The sequence below is a fragment of the Amphiprion ocellaris genome, chromosome 7, assembly GCF_022539595.1.
Source record: "Amphiprion ocellaris isolate individual 3 ecotype Okinawa chromosome 7, ASM2253959v1, whole genome shotgun sequence".
Lineage (NCBI taxonomy): Eukaryota > Metazoa > Chordata > Actinopteri > Pomacentridae > Amphiprion > Amphiprion ocellaris.
Window position 1 is genome coordinate 35,235,099 of NC_072772.1, and position 21,403 is coordinate 35,256,501.

The 21,403-nt window shown below is 42.9% G+C and overlaps 1 protein-coding gene across 1 annotated transcript in view; it reads left to right on the top strand.

The window, feature by feature from the left end:
- Positions 1-21,403, top strand: part of col4a4 (collagen, type IV, alpha 4) — a 49,576-nt gene that overhangs the window by 14,401 nt on the left and 13,772 nt on the right. The window contains exons 5-33 of the mRNA XM_023289778.3: positions 5,876-6,010; positions 6,159-6,203; positions 6,283-6,399; positions 6,598-6,666; positions 6,897-6,932; positions 7,016-7,078; positions 7,238-7,273; positions 7,383-7,424; positions 7,579-7,659; positions 8,766-8,810; positions 9,091-9,153; positions 9,256-9,300; positions 9,960-10,013; positions 10,172-10,232; positions 10,320-10,424; positions 10,945-11,100; positions 11,188-11,277; positions 12,550-12,710; positions 12,801-12,873; positions 13,058-13,164; positions 17,104-17,287; positions 17,497-17,565; positions 17,658-17,765; positions 17,858-17,926; positions 18,072-18,221; positions 18,465-18,626; positions 18,706-18,873; positions 18,949-19,092; positions 19,283-19,390. Coding sequence (XP_023145546.2) covers positions 5,876-6,010; positions 6,159-6,203; positions 6,283-6,399; positions 6,598-6,666; positions 6,897-6,932; positions 7,016-7,078; positions 7,238-7,273; positions 7,383-7,424; positions 7,579-7,659; positions 8,766-8,810; positions 9,091-9,153; positions 9,256-9,300; positions 9,960-10,013; positions 10,172-10,232; positions 10,320-10,424; positions 10,945-11,100; positions 11,188-11,277; positions 12,550-12,710; positions 12,801-12,873; positions 13,058-13,164; positions 17,104-17,287; positions 17,497-17,565; positions 17,658-17,765; positions 17,858-17,926; positions 18,072-18,221; positions 18,465-18,626; positions 18,706-18,873; positions 18,949-19,092; positions 19,283-19,390 — 2,746 coding nt within the window. The remainder of the gene's footprint in view (positions 1-5,875; positions 6,011-6,158; positions 6,204-6,282; positions 6,400-6,597; positions 6,667-6,896; positions 6,933-7,015; positions 7,079-7,237; positions 7,274-7,382; positions 7,425-7,578; positions 7,660-8,765; positions 8,811-9,090; positions 9,154-9,255; positions 9,301-9,959; positions 10,014-10,171; positions 10,233-10,319; positions 10,425-10,944; positions 11,101-11,187; positions 11,278-12,549; positions 12,711-12,800; positions 12,874-13,057; positions 13,165-17,103; positions 17,288-17,496; positions 17,566-17,657; positions 17,766-17,857; positions 17,927-18,071; positions 18,222-18,464; positions 18,627-18,705; positions 18,874-18,948; positions 19,093-19,282; positions 19,391-21,403) is intronic.

Below are 21,403 nucleotides of genomic sequence, written 5' to 3' on the forward strand. Positions count from 1 at the left end.
CTGTTAACAGACAAGTGACACCTTTACTGTCGACTCGTAAACACAGACACACACACACAGATGCACGAACACACACACACACACACACACACACACACACACACACACACACACACACACACACACACACACTGTGATGAGGAGCTGCTGGATAGAGGAGTGTGTTGGTATTAAATTAACAGCTGTTTACCTTAAACTGACTCAGCAGATTCCACACACACACACACACACACACACACACACACACACACACAGACAGAGCGGTGTGATGTCACAGTGGCTCCTTGAACTCTGAGCTTCTGTTTCCAGAAACAACTTTAATCTGATGTTGACAGAAAAAAGAAAACTGACCCAGTGGCTGTTGTCACGGCAACATGGCGAGAAGTCACCGAGCGGTCCAGATGTTTGGATGTTTCAGTCTTTGTGGTCCAGATGTTGGTGGACGTACATTTATGCGGATATTCACAGTGTGACCCAGATGTTTCTGTGGACATACACCATGTTACAGATGTTTCTTGCACAGTCACAGTGTAGTCCAGATGTTGTTGTCCAGAGTCATGATGTGGTCCAGATGTTGGTGGACACAGTCACATTGGTCCAGATGTTTTTTTTTCTGCAGCAGTGTGGTCCAGATGTTGGATGTATAGTGGTTCGGGTGTTTCTGTCCACAGTCATAGTCACGGTGATCCAGATGTTTTGGGTCACACAGTGGTTTAGATGTTTTCTTCCACAGTCACATTGGTCTAGATGTTTCTGTGAACTATAATAGGGTGGTCCAGATGTTTTGGGTCACAGCAATGGCATGGCCCAGATGTTTGTGATCATTATGTTGTCCAGATGTTGCAGTGAGCAGTCACAATGGTCCAGATGTTTCTTTGGACTATTACAGTGGTCCAGATGTTTGTGTCTGTGGTTACAGCATGGTCCAGATGTTCATGTGGACACTGACAGTATTCCAGGTGGTTCTGGAACCACGGTGACACTGTGCTCCAGATGTTTGAGCTGTTGTTTGTGTCAGTTTACCTGATCATGTGGTCTTTATGATGATTTGAGTCAGGAGCCAATCAAGTGGCTGATTTAACGTGACATGTTAGCTGTCACTGCAGTCACCTGATCGGGTAAACAACAACAACAACAACAGCAGCAGCAGCAGCTTGTATCTGTCAGGGTGTCGACAAGGCCACAAACAGAAAGTGACCTGCTCTGAGTGTGTGTGTGTGTGTGTGTGTGTGTGTGTGTGTGTGTGTGTGTGTGTGTGTGTGTGTGTGTGTGTGTGTGTGTGTGTGTGTGTGTGTGTGTGTGTGTGTTTGTACAGCTGGGGGCAGCAGACAGGCAGAGAGGATTGTGGGAAGACGTCTGTCTCAGTGATTTCACAGCTGAGTGGTTTCAGAGAAAAGAGGACAGAGAGAGGACTAACAGAGATCACAGCTGTCACATCTCATCACACACACACACACTGACAGATAGACACACACCCACACACACACCCACACACACACACACACACACACACACACACACACACACACACAGAAAAATCAGCAGCTCCGTATTGATCAGTATTGGTTTAATATCTAAAAGTCTTTTTCTGGTCTTCATCACTCATTCATGAATGTCAGTAGTTTATTTATTAATATTCACAAAGTTTCAGCTGCATTATGTTCTGAATACGTCTGTTTATACATCAGGTACAACCACTGTTCAATAACTTTATTTGTACAAAAGTGCTGAACAGTGAACATTAACCATAATCAATTATCTATAAATATCAGGTTATGATCACATTACAGTGTTATGAACATTTATTACATGTTAACTCATTGATTATAAATGATCAATACATGAAGATGGATTTATTAGATGCAGTGATCTGAAAATACTGATACAGATGTTTATTGATACAGATATTTACTGACCAGATGTGTGTATATATATATATATATATATATATATATATATATATATGTTTACGGTCCAGATGTTTTCTGTCCAGATGTTTACTTACCATAGCACTGAAAACAGAAAAACTGATTGTTCACATGAATTGAAGAAGTCGTCCTTCATGTTTGGGCTGAGAATCAGCTGTTATTGATCACGATGGGGGATTTATTGATAAGTCACGTTTCCATAGAGACCTCAGTATCATGTTGATGAATTTGTTCGTTCTGTTAACGTGTTCTAACAGGAAGCTTTTGAGGTTTTTGCTGCAGAAACTCTGATATGACTCACGGTGTAATGAAGATCTGCAGGCGTCTGTTATGGTAAACGAACCTCGGACCTTAAAAAACTTCATCCTCACCTGCTCAGGTGATGCGTCTCCTCGCTGCTTTTATGCCTTTCTGCCTGTAAGGCCTCATTACCTCGCAGATATTCCTGCTGATCAGGAGCGCAAAACCGTCTAACTGATGACCCACTTTCATAACCGCTAAATAAACTGAATAAACCTCAACATTTTTGACTTTGAGGCGCTATAGAATCAAAAACATTTTATAAAAATGTCAAATATCTTAAAGAAATCAGCTCCAGATAAGAGGATCTTAGCATCACTGCTTAAATTACACATTTTTATGGTGTAAAAATGGTGTAAAAATATTATATGGTGTAAAAATATTAAATTATGAAGTTATACAGATGTCAGAAGTTGTGAAAATTAATTTTACTTCATGAAAATATGCAGATTTAGAAGTTAAAATGGATGCTTATCGTTTTATTTGTGCAGCTCTGTTCCAAATCAGCCTTACAGAATGCTTCTAGTCATGTAAACCAGGAATCAAAGCTAAAATCAGTGGGAAAATCACAGGATAAAACATTGAAACAGTGGGTTAAAATGAAATTTAAATCAAAGAGCACAATAAAATAGTAAAACACAGCAAAATTCAACAACTTAAAACAAAAATATGCATAAAAATTAGAATTATTTCCTCTCAATGTCATAATTAACAATTTTTCTGTCATCTGTGGTTGTAAATGCTTCTTACAGTTAAATTAGGCCAAGTAAAAACAATAAATTGCTCAATAATAATATTAGTTATTATTGTTTAACCAATAAAAAGATCCACAGTGCAGATTTCAGTTTAAACATTAAGATCTGATGCAGTTTAATCAGATTTTAAACTCTAAACAGATCTAGAATCAGTGGAGTGAAAAGACTTACCATCTTTATTGGGTTTTCAAAAGTCAGACTCTCTCACTTTTTACATAAAATCTTAATTTTCTTATTAATTATTGGCCCTGAATCGACATTATTCCCTTTTTTTCTTTGGTTCTTTGTTTAAAACTGTGTTCTTACTGGGTTGTTGTGCCATTTTAAATGATTTAAGGAAACGTTCAGTCTGATCCACCTCTGGTTGTTGGATCATACTGCCCCTCTGTGGTCAGAGAGCATTATTACACCTCCTCCCTGCATTAACATCTGGATTTAACATGTGTCTTAGGCGCCTCCTGCAGGCTGAAGACTGAGTTTCTGAACAATTAGTCATTTTCTGGAGCGGATTGTGTGAATAACTGAAAAACTTAGCTAAATATTGATTATTTGGTCTTAAAAATATCAGAAAATGGTCAAAATGTGGCTCATTGTTTCCCTGAAGCCCAAAACTAGAAAATATTCACATATAAGAAGCAGCAATCAGAGAATTTAGAGTTCCTTCCCAAAAAGCTGACTCAAACTGAACAATCTATTGTTGAAATAGTTGGTGATTGGTTCAATATCTGACAACTAATTGGTTAATTGTTGGAGTGGATGGTGTGGAAGAGTCCATGTTGGATCCGTGTTTACCATCAGGGTGAATGTACTGTTAAGAATCGACCACTACGGCATCAAATTAGGGTGATTGATCATCATACAACACCAGTCACACCCTCTCATTGAATAGTTTCTCTTTATTTTCATGACTATTTACATTCTAGATTCTCACTGAAGGCATCAAAACTCTGAATGAACACATATGGAATTATGTAGTAAACAAAGAAGTGTAAAATAAATCAAAACTGTTTTATATTTTAAATTCTTGAAATAGCCACCCTTTACTTTGATTCCTGCACACTCTTGGCATTCTCTCCATGAGCTTCATGAGGTAGTCACCTGAAATGGTTTCCACTTCACAGGTTTTCACTTAAATGTGGTGAAACTACATGGGGATGAAAGACTTAAGTTGTCAATGGTGGGAAAACTACCTGAGGAGGTCTGGTTTCAATTGCCTGGGGAGGGATGGCTCAAGGTGTCAGTAGTGACTAAACTACCTGGGGTGGGATTGCTTTATGGTTCAGTGGTGGCAGTAACTGCCAGGGGAGGTATAACTGAAGATGTCAGTAGCAATGAAGTTGTCTGCGGAGGTATAACTCAAGGAGTTAAAGGTGGTGAAACTGCCTGGAGAGGGATTACTTTATGGGTCAATGGTCATGTAACTGCCTGGGGAGTGCTGACTCTCAGTGTTCATGGTGGAATAACTACCTAGGGATGGAAGATTTAAGATGTCAGCGGTGGTAGAACTACATGAGGTCTGACTGACGATGTCAGTAGCAATGAAACTGCCAGGGGAAGGATGAATCGAGGTGTCAATGGTGATTTTACTGCCAAGGGAAGATGACTACAGGCCAGTGATTGTGAAACTGCCTTGAGGGGGATGATGTAGAATGTCAGCTGTGATTAAACTACCTATGGTGGGATTACTTTATGGTTTAGTGGTGGTGTAACTGCCAGGGGAGTGCTGACTCAAGGTGTTAATGGTAGTGAGATTGCCTAACAAGGTATGACTGAAGATGTCAGAAATGGTGACACTGTCGGTGGATGTATAACTCAAGGTGCTTAAAGGTTTTGAACTGCCTGAGAAAGGATTATTTTATGGGTCAATGGTGGTGTAACAACCTCAGGAGTGCTGACTCAAGGTGTTAATGGTGGTGAAACTGTCCGTGGATGAAAGACTTAAGTCGTCAATGGTGGTTAAACTACCCGAGGAGGTCTGACTGAAGATGTCAGTAGTGGTTAAACTGCTTGGGAGGGATGGCTCAAGCTGTGAAAGATAGTGAAATTCTTGAATTCACGTGTCAGTGGTGGTAAACCTACCTGTGGAGGTAAACCTCAAGGTGCTAAAGGTGGTGAAACTGCTTGGGGATGGAAGACTGAGGTTGTCAAGGGTGGAAGAACTACCTGAGGAGGTATTACTGAAGATGTCAGTAATGGTTTCAACTGCCTGGCGAGGGATGGCTCAAGGTGTCAGTAGTGACTAAGCTGTTTAGGATGGGATTACTTTATGGTTTAGTCGTGGTGTAACTGCCAGGGGAGTGCTGACTCAAGGTGTTATTGGTAGTGAAACTGCTTGGGGATGGAAAACTTAAGTTGTCAATGGTAGTTAAACTACCCGAGGAGGTCTGACTGAAGATGTCAATAATGGTTAAACTGCTTGGGAGGGATGGCTCAAGCTGTGAAAGATAGTGAAACTCTTGAATTCATGTGTAAGTGGTGGTAAACCTACCTGCGGAGGTATACCTCAAGGTGCTAAAGGTGGTGAAACTGCTTGGGGATGGAAGAGTTAAGTCGTCAATGGTAGTAAAATTACTTGAGAAGGTATTACTGAAGATGTAGTGATGGAACAACCAAGGGATGTATGACTGTGTGTCAGATTGTGAAACTGCCTGGGGTTGGAAGATGTAAGATGTCAGTGATGGTTTCAACTGCCTGTGAGGGATGACTCGGTGTGTTAATGATGGTGAAACTGCCATGTGGAGGGTAATTAAAGATTGTAATCGTAGTAAAACTACCGTGGGGGGGTAATTAAAGATGGTAATTGTAGTGAAATGGCCTAGGGAGTTACCTAAGGACTGGATTATTACCAGTCTACTCTTCAAGTTCTGACTGTGCTGTTTTTCCTTTCTGCAGGGATCTCCAGGTGCTCTGGGTCCACAGGGTCCTCAGGGGCCCCCAGGCTTCCCGGGCCCTCGGGGGCCTCCAGGAGAGAAGGGCCATAGAGGAGACGAGGGGCCGACTGGAGCTCCAGGACTGAAAGGTGACATGGTAAGTAAACATGGTCCTACTGAATTATTTTCACTGGTAAACAATGTTTCCTGGTTTGTTTGACCAATCACAGCTTTCAGCGACATCACACGGTGTCTACCTGACACCTGGTTGTATTTTAGTTTAACATTCTGTTCGTTTGTTTCAGGGAATTGTTGGCATCGGTGGTTTTCCAGGATTAGAGGGAGTTCCGGTAAGAAGCCCCGCCTCCCTCAACATCTCAGCCACTGTCAGTGGTCCAGCTGTACTGACTCACATCTGTTTGTGTTCAGGGGCACCCAGGACCTGCTGGAGGTCCCGGTTTTCCAGGTCTGGATGGATGTAACGGAACCACAGGGGACCGAGGACAGACTGGACTTCCTGGAGAACAAGGACCCCCTGGAGAACCGGTGATGTGTAGTAATTTTTACCAGACTCCAGAGGAAACTTTGAATTTTAGATCAGTAAAATCATCTTCACAATGTCTTATATGAACTTCTCTTATCTAACAGCACTAAGTACCAGTCAAGGAGTGGTATACAGTAGTAATGCAGTGTATATAGTGTACTATTATGTCGTCACCATGGTAACAGTGTATAATTCTGCAGGGCTTTCCAGGACTGAAGGGATTTCCAGGAGATCCATCTGTCTACTTTATACAGTTCCCTGGAGTAACTGTAAGTACACTTGTAATGTTCTGTATTCACACCTGTACTGTAGGTATACCTGTGCTATATTTACAGCTGTACTACATGTACACCAGTAATATCTTTACGTAGGTACTACAGGTACATCTAGAATATAGTTACACCTGTACTGCAGGTACATGTAGAATATTTGTACACCTGTACTGCAGATCGTGGTTTCTGTAACTCGTAACACTAATCTCAGTGTTTCTGTCTGACAGGGAGACATCGGGCCCAGTGGACTTCCTGGCCTGCCGGTGCGTAAACAAACAAATAAACAACAAACAAAATAAACAACACCATGTGAACATGAACCTGGAACATTCCTGTCTGTCTGCAGGGTGAATTGGGACCCCCTGGTCCAAATGGAGCTCCAGGTCCTGTAGGACTGGACGGAACCAATGTGAGTCTCAACAAACCAGAAACACTGATTGGGTGAATCTGTGTTTCCAGCTGTGGACAGCTGATCTGTATTCCAAATGTTTCAGACTGAAGGAGCACTTTGGTTCTTTAATGTTACTGTTATTTTGATTCATGTGGATAAAATTGTGTCTCTGTTTAGGGAATCCCTGGTCAGCCTGGTTCTAGAGGTCCACCTGTAAGTACTACACACCAGTTTGAATTAAAACATTTAAGCTACAGAACATCAGCTGATCGATAACTGATTACAGATCAGTCTTCTCACAGCTGGCGTTTGTGTGTTTCAGGGAGAAAAAGGTCGATCTCTGCCTGGACAGAAAGGAGACGAGGTACAAACACACCTGTTCTCTGCTGGCCACGCCCCCTTGATGACATCACACCAGGGAAACGCCTGTAGTGACGTCACTGAGGGGGCATGACCAGCAGGACACGTTCACAGTGTATCACCAGTAGTAGTACTGCAGTACTGTTTGTGTTCCACAGGGGGATCAGGGCCTCCAGGGGCCTCCGGGGCCGTTCGAGTACGTCGACCCTCCAGAAGACCTGTACATCAAAGGAGAACAGGTGGGCGGGGCTTCAGCATGTTACAGCCAGTCAAATTGCAGCTTTGTTCAGTCATCTTTGTAGCGGTTCTACTATAAAAATTGTTTTACTACAGCGGAGATGTGTTCTGTTTGTTCTGTGGTTCTACTGCTGTGCTGTAGTTCCAGTTCAGACACAGGGTTGTTGGGTTCTAATGTTTGGTTCCTGTGGTTCTTGTGTCAACGTCTAATGTCAAGTTATTTTGAGTCAAATGTTGGGCTATAAAATTTGGGTTCATTAGAGTCTAACGTTGAGTTCTGTTGGTTCAAATATAGAGGTTTAAAGATTGTATTCTTCTGGTTCTATTTCTGGGTTCTGTTGGTTATAATATGGGCTTCTTTTGATCCTTATGGTAGGTTCTTTTCATTCAAACGTTGGCTTCTTTTGGTTCTAATGGTGAGTTCCAGTGTGGGTTCAAAGATTTGGTTTTTTTAGTCGTGGTGTTGGATTCTGTTGGTTCTAATATGGGGTACTGTTGTTTCTAATGTTGAGTTCATTTGGTTTTAATGAGGGTTCAGTGATTCCATTCTTCTGGTTCTTATATTAGGTTCTGTTGGTTCTAATGTTAGGTTTTAAGAAGGTGTTCAAAGATTGGTACTTTTGGGTTATTGTGATTCTAATGTTGGGTTCAAATATAGAGGTTTAAAAATTTTATTCTTTTTGTTCTACTTCTGGGTTCTGTTGGTTATAATGTTAACTTCTGTTGTTTCCAATGTGAGGCTTTAAGATTGACTTCTTTTGGTTCTAATGCTGTGTTCCATTAATTCTTATAAGGGGTTCTGTTAGTTTTAATGTTGGGTTCTAATGTGGAGATAAAGATTAGACCTTTTTGGTTCTAATGTTAGGTTCTGTTGGTTTCAAGGTGAGGTTCCGTTGGTCCTGATGTTGGGTTCTAATATGGAGTATAAAGATTGGGATCTTTTGAATCAAGTTTATGGTTCTGTTAGTTCTTTGTGTTGGTTCTTATATTGAACTCTGTTGATTGTAATGCTGAGTTCTTCTGGTTCCAGTATTTGATTCTAATATGGGGTTAAAATGGAGATCTTTTGGTTCTAATGCTCTAATGCAAGTTTCTGTTGTTTTTCCAGGGCCCACGAGGAATTAAAGGAGCCTGTGGAGTTCAGGGATTGCCGGTAAGTTTAGACATCTGATAAAACATCTAGAACACAGAGTCCTCCTGAATAAAAGGTTCTCTTGATTATCATGAACATTGTCTGCTTTATGTTTGTTCTTGAGATGATCACGTATTTTAAGAAAATTAGCTGCTGTGGAACAACTTCAGGTTCTCCAGAACCAGATGGGGGTCATAAGTGCTGCTCTAATGTAACTTTACTGTCAAGAACATTATTGAATACATGTTAATTGATGGATATATAGAAGGTGGAGATCATGAGGTTCTCTATGTGGTTCCAGGGTTTGGATGCGCTCCCGGGGATCAAAGGAGAGAAGGGGATCGTGGGGTTTCCCGGACCCAGGGTGAACCATCATCATTTTCACATTATTGATGAGTTCTGGTAAAAGTTGTGGTGGAGGTTTCTGATCAGTCTGATGTGAGCAGCTGTTATTATTGTATTTCAGGGGTTCTCTGGGGAACCTGGTCTAACCGGAGATAAAGGATTCAAGGTGAGTCAACACATCGGTTTATAGTTTGTCAAAGAAACTCTGGTCTGTTGTTCCTAAGAGGTTCAGGTCCAGGTCGTCAGAGGTTCTAGTCTATTGTTCCTTGGAGGTTCAGTTCTGCCATTCCACCAAGGGTTGGATTTGGTTCCTCAAAGGTTCAGATTTGGTTCCTGGGATGTTCAGATCTGGATCCTTTGAGTGTCAAGTCCAGTTCCTCAGAGGGTCAGATTTGGTTCCTCAGAGGTTCAGGTCCAGTTCATCTGAGAATCAGGTCCAGTTCCCCAGAAGTTCTGATCTGTCATTCCTCCTTGGGTCACATTTGGTTCCTCAGAGATTCAGATTTGGTTCCTGGGAGGTTCAGATCTGGTTCCTTTGAGAGTCAGGTCCTGTTCCTCAGAGGTTTAGATCTGTCATTCTTCAGAGGTTCAGATTTGGTTCCTCAGAGGTTCAGGTCCAGTTCCTCAGAGAGTCTGATCTGGTTTCTCAGAGGTATTGGTCTATTTTTCTTAGAGGTTCTGGGCTTTTACTCCTGAGAACCTTAGGCCTGGCTCTTCCTCAGAGGTTCTGGTCTAGTTCTCCAGAGGTTCTGGTGTGTTTTTCTTGAAAGATTCTGGTCTGGTTCCTTGCTAGTGATTTAACTGAGTGTGTTTTTGTGAACTCAGGGCATACGAGGAAGTCCAGGACTTCCAGGTCTGATTGGACAAGAAGGTCCGAAGGTCAGTGTGGTTCTGGTTCTTCCAGGTTTGGTCTCATTTAAAGTCACTCTGGAGAACACAGCTGAGACACAAACACGGAGAACAGTTTGTTTAAAGGAAACATATTGATGATATAAATCGTATGAAGTTCTAGATAATCTTTCTTTGTCTGCTCCCAGGGCGTGATGGGAGATCCAGGTCCTAAAGGCCTCCCTCAGCATGCAGACATCACACACAAAGGCACGGATCTATACACCGATCGATCAGCTAATTGATCGCCATGTTCTGTCTCTGTCTGCTTACTGTGATGTGTGGCCTTTCTTCCAGGAACCCTCGGAGAACCCGGGGCCTCCGGACTGAGCGGCCCTCCAGGGGACATCGGACCAATGGGAACACATGGACCCAAAGGAGTCGTTGGCAGATCAATACCTGGTCAATACTAAACCAATCACCGTTTCTCTCTGTTTGATCACGGAGAAACATATCAATATGATACCAGAGACCTTAGATTTAAGGTGGTATGAGGATGCTGTAGTAAGATAAAGCCGTATGAGGGCACTGTTTGTAGATTTAAGGTGGTATGAGGTTGATTTAGAGCCATATATGGATTCTGTGCTCAGAGTTAAGGTGGTATGAGTGTGTTGAAGTCAGATGTAAGGTGGTATGAGGTTGATTTAAGGCAGCTTGGGCATGTTGAGATAAGATTGAAAGAGTCAATAGGTCAATTTAAGGCAGTATGATGTGTAGTGCTGAGATTTAAGGAGGTATGAAGGTGTATAAAGTCACTGAGGCTTATGAAGTCAGGTTTAAGATGGTATTAGACTTGCTTCCTTCTGCTCAGATTTAAGGTGGTATACAGTTGTTGTCTCTAGCTCACATTTAGGGTGGTAAAGGGTTGATGTGTCCTGCTGAGATTTAAGGCGGTCTGATGGGTCTTTGTTATCTTATTTAGGACTGCCAGGTGTTCTGGGTGAGACAGGGGTTCGAGGAGACAAAGGAGACAAAGGAGATCCAGGTCAGATGTTTCAAGACGAACTCTCACCCGGAGAACCTGGAAAACCAGGACGGCCTGGACTCAGGGGCCTCAAAGGAGAGCCGGGTATTCCAGGTACCAAAGAACAGAGTTACCACCTGTGTTGTTCAGCAACAGCCACTTGTAGCTGTTGCTCCACTGACTCCCTGGTTTTCTTTCCAGGTAGTTACTGTCTTCCTGGAGCCCCGGGACAGACTGGAGATCCAGGTCTGCCGGGGGCCCCGGGGGTCCAAGGCTTCGCAGGGTTTAAAGGTCAGTAGCTGGATGTATGGATTGATATCTTTGACTGAATAGAGACTGTTAAGACTAATAAACATTTAAAAGACTTTGAAGACCTCGTGCCTATGAATGGCTTAAAGAAGACAAATAAGACATGAAAAGAGAACAAATATTTTGCCAAAAGGTTACCACAGAAAAAAATTTACTTCTTGGCTATGAAGTCTTCCAAGTCATCTATACTTATACATAATAAAATACAGAACAAACTAAACATCTTGTATACTAAAACAGAACCTGGCCCAAGTGAAAAGTGATCCTTAATATCAGGATGAACAGAAAGAACAGGGGCTCCAGGACGTTTCCCTGTGGAACTCCACGATTTGTTTTAAAATTGATCAGGATTTCTGATCTGAGCAACAAATCTTGTAACTCGCACTGACAAAATTGCAGCTAAATAACAGTTAACTGGCTCATGATGGAGATGTTTCACAGTGAACCACATATGTGAAATACTTTTCAAAAATGGCTTGCATTCTTAAAGTCATAAAGAAAACAAAATTTTAAGATAAGGTCATGCAGGATAATTTTTGATTTTCACAATGAATAGTTACCTGTACTTAAAAATAAGAAACACATCAGAACATAAACGTCTCTATACTAGTAAAGCAGCTTCAACAGAAAGAACAGAGGCTTCAGGATGCTTCTCTGAGGAACTCCAGAATTAACAATATGACATAGATCTGCATATTTTGTTTTAAACCCATCTGGTTCTTTGATCTGAAATCCTTTAACCAGACCCTACAAAAGCTTGACTGGATCATGACCAAGATTTTTTACAATAGGGTTAGTACTTTTTATATACAAATGGCTCACTTTGTTATATTCATAAAGAAAACCTGCTGATATAATTATAAATTCTGATTCTTTGAATGGAAACTCCCCCATATTTATTTGTGATGAAACATACATCAAACTATCAGAGGCTCCGGGACGCTTCCCTAAGGAACTCCACAATTAAGAATATGACGCAGATCTGCATTTTTTGTTTTAAAATTCATCTGGTTCTCTGATCTGAGTGACAAATCCTTCAATCAGAACCTACAAAAGGTTGATTTTAGATGAGAACGTGCAGGGTAAATTTTGATTTTCATAATATAAACTCACCTGCAGTATACACATGATCAAAATATAAGTTTCTAAACAAATAAAAAGACGATGAAACAGAAATGACAGAGGCTCCAGGACACTTCCCTGAGGAACACCACATGAGCTAATCGACGTTTTAAATCTACCTCTGTGTTTCAGGAAGAAGTGGTGACTGTTCTTGTGGCCCTCCAGTTGTTCTGAGGGGCCCTCCAGGCCCAGTGGGTGACTTGGGGTCTCCGGGGTCACCAGGGGTCCCAGGGGCCCCAGGCATAAGAGGAGAGAAAGGTTTACCTGGAGACAGAGGAGAGAGCGGTGAACAGGTGAGTTACCGAGCAACAACAACTACAAAAAAGGTAACTGAAGCTACTCAGAGCTCACTGTTGTTTGCTTGTTTGTTTGTTTGTTTGCAGGGTCCAGCTGGGTTTCCAGGGGTTAAAGGGTTTAAAGGGCAGAAGGGAGATTTTACTGTGGTGGATTTTAAAGGTGAGTTTATCACCTTTGTTAAACTTTTCATATTACCAAAAATAATGAGATATTTCTCTTTCAAACAACTGCAAAAATCATAAACATCATATTAAATCAAAAGCATCATAATCCTCTATAAATACTGATGATTAATGGTGTCATGTCAGCATATCGGTGGTTCTGATTGGACCTTTGTCTCCAGGTGAGAAGGGAAACATGGGCCAGCCAGGGTCTGCAGGCAGACAAGGATTCTCAGGGAGACGAGGACCCGACGGGGATCCAGGGGCCCCTGGAAACCCCGGCCCCCAGGTCAGTCACACCTAAATCAAACTCTGCTGCCAACTGGTGAGAAGAAAAACTGTTGCACAAGTTTGGAAAGAAGAGACTCGGAGATATAAAACAGAGATGGAGGCTTCAGTCCGTCCAACAGATTTTTATAAAGACAGTGGTACATTTTACAATTCACTTCAGTTTTATTTATATCATGCAGATTCACAACATACATGTCATCTAAAAACACTTAGATTAGTAAGGTATAGACCCTACAGAGAACAGAGAAAACCCAACAATCCAAAGTAGTCTTTAGATTCCCTAAGCGACGGTGGGAACGAACTAAAAATCCATTGGGGTAGGGAGGGAAAACCAAAACCTCCAAAAGAACCAGGCTCATGGAAGGCAGATATCTGCCTCGACCAGTTGGGTGAGGGTGAGGATGGCAGGAGCACTTCAGAAAGTGAATTCTGGATCTTTACCAGCAGAGAGCAGCTTCTACTGTACAAAATAAATCTGAACTACAGGTTGTCCTCGGTTTACGATGTCCTCGACTTACGGCCAGTGTTTCCTCTAGGATTTTTTTCAGCAGTGGCGGCAGGCTCCCCGGGAGCCGTGGCAACATAAACAAATGACACTTGACTGCAGATTTTCCTTGTACAATCTGTTTATTGAATGGCCAGTTGAAAATGGCTTTTTAAAGGCTGAAGGTTAAAATTAAAAAAAAAATTTGAACAAGCTCATCTGAAAATGCAGTCAGCAGTTACACCATGATGTGTAGATATTAGCTTAATGCTATCAATAGTTTATTCACGTTAGCGACACTGAGTTGGCACCGGGCCCAATTAACTGAAACTACCGATATGTTACATAACGTTAGCTGGAAATCAATATTTTGCGAATGTCTATTTAACTTGTAAAAACTATTATGAGTTATCTTCAGCTAATAACATTTCTCCGTTGCCCTATTTTCTAGACAACGCTCCTCTGACTCTCTGACCTGCTGCCTGGGTGCTTGATGTGACGTCACTTTCAAGGCCGCGCTCTCGCGAGTAATTAATGTCGTATTAACTTGACATACCAAAGAGTAGATACTGAGCAAGATAGTTATCTGTAGTTTACCTTGGTACTCGTGAGTACCCGACACAGTGCAAGACTGCTGTGAAGGTGGAGACATGCGGCGGTGGAGTACTTGCGACCATTAAAAAAAAAAAAGAAAGAAAAAAACGAAATTTGAAGGAGCGGTGGCTGGAATGAATGTAGAGGAAACCCTGCTTACAGCATTTTGTCGTTAGGTCGGACCTGGTTACGTGGAACTAGTTGCCGAGCGGAGCGGACAAATACATCGTCATGCTATGAGATGGCTTTGTTTACATTCATCGGTTGTATGCCACCTTGGATTGTGCTATATTTGCTAAGTTTTTGCCCTTTATTATGGCTCCCAAGCATAAGTCATACTCTTCTGATGGAATTCTGACTTACAGCAAAATCGACTTATGTCGGGCCCTAAGAATGGAACTCCCTGTACAGTAGATTGACCTTGAAGTTCCTTGAAGCAGCGGCCCACAACCACCAGTCTGCGGACCAGTACCGGGTTGTGGGTCATTTGGTTACCGGGCCACACAGAAAGAATAAAAAAAATAGATTACTTTTTTTTTTTTTGGCCTTTTATCAGCTTTATTGGATAGGTGCAGTGAGAGAGAGACAGGAAATGGGAGAAGAGTCAGGGGAAGACATGCAGCAAAGGGCCGCGAGCGGGAATCGAACCCGGGCCAGCTGCGTCAGGGACCAGCCCCTGTATATGGGTCGCCCGCTCAACGCGTTGAGCTATACGAACGCCCTAAAAATAGATTACTTTTTCAACTTTTTTGCTTCCCCAAGCGAAGGAGTTGAAGTATCTCGGGACCTTGTTCATGAGTGATGGGAAAATGCAGTGTGAGATGGACAGGTGGATTGGTGCGGCGTCAGCAGTAATGCAGGTGTTGTACCGAACTATCGTGGTGAAGAGGGAGCTGAGCCTCAAGGAGAAGCTCTCAATTTACCAGTCCATCTATGTTCCAACCCTCACCTATGGTCATGAGCTCTGGGTAGTGACCAAAAGAATGAGATCGTGGATACAAGCAGCTGAAATGAGTTTCCTCCACAGGATGGCTGGGCTCAGTCTTAGAGATAGGTCTTGTCTTTTTTTCCTCTACAATCACATTCAACTCCTACGACACATACACCAGCACCTGCCCTGTTCTCCGTCTGGCACGAGCCTTAAAAAAAGACTGAAGCTTATTACTTGGTTTGAGTGAAACCAATCGGGATGTTGAAGAACATGATGGATGCCGGAGATGTGTTGAGAATTGTTTCAAGGATCAAGGATCAAGGATCAAAGAATCTTTTATTGTCCCCGTGGGGCAAATCACTCTACAGTCAGCAGAACAAAGTCACAACAATCGCGGAGTACCAGTTACATAAAGCGCAGCCGACAACAATAAATAGGACGAACAGATTAGTCAGTCACTTGTTTAGCAGGACAATTGCAGCAGGGACAAAAGAATGCTTAAGTCTATTTGTCCTGCATCTTGGCAGGATGTACCTGTGGCCTGACAGTAGCAGCACAAACTCACCAACCAAGGGGTGGCTCTGGTCAGTGAGGAGTGTGTGAGCCTTATTTAGGGTTTTGAGCTTGTATACATCAGAGAGATTGTTGAGGTTAATACCTGCAATTTTGCTGCATACTCTCACTATACCCTGTAATTTGTTTTTGTTTTTAAGTGAAAGTAAGCTATACCAGCAGATAAAAGAAAAAGTTTAGACAGACTCAATAAAACAAGAATAAAACATTTTCATAAAAGTACTATCAACCTTAAAACTCTGCAATTTCCTATAAAAATACATGCGTTGGTGCACCTTCCTACAAACAGCATCAACATGAAAGTCAAAAGACAGCTTATCATCAATATTAGTGCTGAGATATTTATAAGTATGGACCAGCTCGACGGCTTGATCCTCGATGACAAGAGCAGGGGCGACTGACTGATGTTTCCTAAAGTCTATGAACATCTCTTTAGTCTTAAACACACTGATGTGCATAAGGGATGTGGAACACCAATCAGTGAATTCCTTCAATACAGGGCCATGGTCAGGGTCGTCACTACTCAGCAAGGACACAATCACTGAGTCATCCGCAAATTTCAAAATGTGACGCCCCACATGTTGGCTCTGGCACTCGTTCGTGAATAAAACAAACAGTAAAGGAGAAAGGATGCAGCCCTGAGGTGATCCAGTGGAGGAGGCGAGGGTGTCTGACAAAACACCATTGACCCTCACAAAAAATCCATTAGCCAAGCTATTAGACCAGGATCAATGCAATGGAAGTCCCTTAATCTTTCTGCTAAAATGTGTGGCTGTATACAGTTAAAAGCAGATGAAAAGTCAATAAATAAAAGACGGGCAAAAGTCTTGGTTCCCTCAAGATGAGTTAAGACAAGATTTAAAAGGGTGGCTAATGCATCTTCAACACCTCTGCCTGACCTGTAAGCGAACTCCAGTGGGACCAGGTTCTCTTGAACACAGGTCATAAGCATCTCCTTGACAATTTTTTCAAATGACTTCATAACAAGAGAAGTTAATGCCACAGGTCTAAAGTCATTTAGTGATTTGGCGGATGCAGACTTGGAAACTGTAACAATAATGGAATTCTTCCAAATTAACGTTAATTAATTGTTTGGGGTTTTAAGGTCTTTCAAATTTATAAATGCAAGTAATTTGATCTTATTGTTGTACAAGATTATTACTTTTTATGTGTGTGATTACTGGTCCGCAGAAAATTGTCTTACTTGAAACCGGTGCGTGATGATTCAAAGTTGGAGACTACTCCCTTATAGGATGAAACTATCAGGATGTTGTGACCATAATGAACTGAAAAGCCTGTAGGTGGCGCTGCTGTTTGGTTTAACCTATGAGTTCTGTAAATCCATTTCTTTTCAGGGTGACACTTTCAGCAGCTCTCCCGGAGAAAGAGGCCTCCCAGGATTTTCAGGATCAAAGGGGTTATTAGGGCCTTCGGGTCCCCCTGGAGCTGGTGTAGTCGGAGCGGTGGGGGAGCGTGGGGCTTCTGGGGATCCCGGACCTGCAGGATTCCCAGGACTCCCGGGGCTGAAGGGAGTTAAAGGTAAGCTTTCACACAGAGATAATGCTAAGTAACCCAAACCATGATCATAATAGTCTCCTTGCACAGTGATGCTCTGCTCCCAGTGCTCCTGTAATGCTGCTGAAGATCCTGTTCTGTAATCATGTCAAAGACCATCTGTGATGTCTGAATCTGTTCAACTTTAACTGGACTCTCGTGAAGCTAGCTAATCTACTTGACTCCTCTCACAGGTGATACTCTGCCTTGTGCACCCCGAAACCCCGGAGCCCCCGGAGAGAAAGGAGATGCTGGAACTCCAGGTTAACAACATCTGTAACATCTGTTTGTTGGCCTGTCTGACTTCCTGGTTACATGTCCATCTAACCTTCCTCTCACCTGTCCATCTGTCCAGGTTACACCGGCTTCCCAGGACCTCCAGGTTTCCCTGGCATCACGGGACCAGATGGAGCTAAAGGAGACAAAGGACAGTATGGATTTCCTGGACCACCTGGACGTCAAGGTGCCAAAGCACACCCGTCATTTCTGTATCTCATCCGTCCTTCACCTGAGCTCTGACTTCTTTATCTTTTCTTTCCCTTTGTCAACTCCCAGGACCTCAAGGTTCGGTTGGAGATACGGGAGAAGAAGGACCTGAAGGCTTCAGTTATGGTGGAGAATCAGGTACACTCACCTGTTCTCACACCATCATCATGAATCAGGTGTACTCAAACCGAAACAAGGTCAATGAGGTACTCACCTGGATCTCAGGGGAACCAATTCCCTCAAAAACACAGTGCAGCTTCAATGATCACTTCTGTCCATACAGGTTCTCCAGGGCTCCCAGGATCTCCTGGACTCAGAGGACCAGCTGGTGAATCTGATGTTGGGCCCTCAGGAGCCATCGGGTTTCCAGGACCACAGGGCTCTCCAGGACCTAAAGGAGTCCCCGGTCCCCCCGGCAATGATGGACAATCAGGTGACTTTCTGGAGATATGAGGCTAAATATATCTTCCTCCAGGCATCATGTTCTCTCTGTAGGACAGTGACAGAAACTTTGATTACCCTCCTGTACCTGCAACACATTCCAGTTTCATTAATATGTTGTTTACAGGAAATACAGGGTTGATATTGAAGATAAGGATGAAGTTCAGTACCAAGTGTCACGATGTGTTGAAGTAACTGTTTTGAAAATCATGTAAAATATTTACTGTTTGTTCAGGTATCTTGGGTCTGTCTGGGGGCCCCGGAGTGAAGGGCCAGAGAGGAGATGATGGGGCCCCAGGTATACCTGGGCCGCCAGGACCCACACCTGACCAGTGTGATGTAGGAAAACCTGGTTTAATGGGTCTCTTAGGCCTTCAAGGACCCATTGGACTCCCAGGTAAACCATGGTTCACTGAAACTTTAAATTGAATTCACTTTTTTTCTCTCATACTGTAAAGTCATCTTTGCCTCTTCAGGTTTTCCAGGGGAAAAAGGTGAGATCGGAGTCGAGGGTCCCCCTGGTGTAGGACCTCAAGGCCCTGTTGGTAAACCGGGGTCCTCAGGTTTCCCTGGGTACCCAGGACTTCAGGGCCCCTCCGGCTCCAGTGGAGACTCAGGGCTGCCGGGGCCCAGTGGTCAGAAAGGTGAGCTGCTGCCACCAACACACCTGTATTTAAATGTTTCCTGAAAATGCAGCTTCACTTGAGGACTTGTTTCAGGTCTGATCGGACCACAGGGCCTCGATGGAGGACCAGGAGCCCCAGGACTGCCTGGAGAGCCTGGAGCCCCAGGGAGGACCGGGGAGAGAGGACCCAGTGGACTAGATGGAGCTCCAGGATGTGAAGGGCCAAAAGGACAGAAAGGTACACGTAGTACTGCATATGATCATTTTACAACTACAGGACTGTATATTAACAGAACTGTAGGCTGTTACAGTATAACAGTACTGTATATAAACACTGCTAGAGTAAAATATATTAGCATAGCACTGCGTAGTACGGATGGTGAAACATGTCTAGTTGACATCACTTCCTCTGCATTTAAACCCTGTAGGCTGTAAAGGGGCCCCGGGGCCTCCAGGACTGATCAACTACATCCCCATCAAAGGGCCAAGGGGCCAACGAGGACCTCCAGGACATGTCGGGTTCCCTGGACCACGAGGTCAGAGCCACGTTAGTTACCGTAGAGACTGAACATGTCATTTGCAGGGGACTAATAAAGAGTGAAGACACAACTCTGAGTCACTGAAGCAAATCAACACTGTTGTCATTTGAGGACAGGTGTCTCTTGAGAATGAGACCCCATGTCTCAGTGAGATCACCTGTGTAAATAAAGATTAAAGTAAAAAAATTACAAAAACCTGTTTTATCCTGATGACAGCAGAAATAAGACCCGACGAATCAAAATGGAGAATAATTACTTCCTTTCAAAACGCTAAACGTCATCCAGACGGATGTTCCTTAAACACCTCACATGCTAGCTGGCTAACACAAGCTAAGTGCGCAGAGAAGCCTCTAGTCTCCACTCAGTTACTTCCACAGTGACCAAAAATTAGTAGGTGAAATAAGGTGTTCTAATGTCAGATTTACAGAAAAATCAATTCAGTTTAGCTGATATGACTGTTTTCGCTTGGTAAAATTTCCTTTGATCAGAGCATTTCTAAAGGACGGTCAATCATTTAATTGTGGGTATGCCAAAACTGTGATAGTACTTGATTAATTGTGTAGCCCTAAATCCAGTGGAATCAAGTCAGGTTGTGTTGAGTCACAATGCGTAAATTAAGCCAGGATTAGAAACCAGTAAAACCCTTTGAGCAGATCTCTCCACTTAGCAGGCATCTGGGGAACAGTCTGGTGGAGAAGGAGCCATAATTATAATTTCAATGGGACTGCATGAAAACAAGTCCTGACAAATCTGATGAAAACCTTTGCACATTTGGTGACTTTGATCCCAAGTAACTTTTCAGTGCTGCTAGATGATCCCAGTTCAGCTGTTTTCAAGCAAATGACAGATTTTGGGGGGATTATAGGCAGAACATGTCATGCAACCAGCATCTACACCTACCAGCCACAATAATAAAACCACCGACATAACATTTGCGTAGATGTTCTTCATGCAACCAAAACAGTTCTGACATGTCGGGGCAAAATACCGGATCTCTAGGTGTCCCGTGGTGTCTGGCAGGCATCAGGAAGCTAGCAGACTGTTTGGGTCCTGTGGGTTGCAGGGTTTGGCTTCGGCCTCGATGGATTGGACTTGTTACGAAACATCCCACTAATGATACACTGGATTGGTATTTAGGGATTTAGGATGCAGTACCTGGAGCTCTTGGTTGTGTTCCTTCAGCTGTTCTTCAGCAGTTTTTGAGGTGTAGTGGGACACAGTGTCTTATTGGAGAACTGTTGTTACCAAAAAGGAGTGGTCTTGTTCTGGAACAATGTTTAGGTAGGTGGTAAATGTCAAAATAACATCCAGATGAATACCAGGACCCAAGGTTTCCTAGCAAAATATTGCATTGTCACAAAAAAAAATAGTGTTGTACACTTTAGTTGTCGATGGTTTTAATGTTGTGGCTGATCGATGTATGCCATTGTGTGATTCTGGATTGTTCTTGAATTTATATTCAGGATTCTTTGATTTCTTACCAGATTGTCATCCGTGCGACCAGTCAGTTGATTGATCATTGAAACAAAGTAATTGTTGGACATTTTTCTATGTGCTCATGAAGCCATTTTTAACAACAGACACTTAAGATATGCCATAAAAGCGACTTGGTTTCATCAGTCATTTGACTATAGTGTTTAGTAAATTCATGTGACCAGAAGACAATAACCACCACAGAAGTCTTGGTGGTCTGTTGTAAGCTAAACCCCAACGATGCTTGCCAGCATGGAACTGCTGGTAGTCTGAGCGACCTCCTCCTCGCTACAGTATTAAATACAAACGAGCTGCAGTCTTCCATCTCATCAACCAGCATGAGGCTCCGCCTGGTGGTGTGATCATATACTGCAGCTAGTAGTATAACTTATAGTAGCTCTCTCAAACATTTCTGGTTGAGTCGCGTTTAGCCAAGTTTGCTCAAGCAAAGTTAGCTTGAATAACCTCACCTGAGTAGGTAGGGAACATACCACCTGCGTGAAAAAATGCCAAGCAAAAATTGTCTTTGAAAAACAG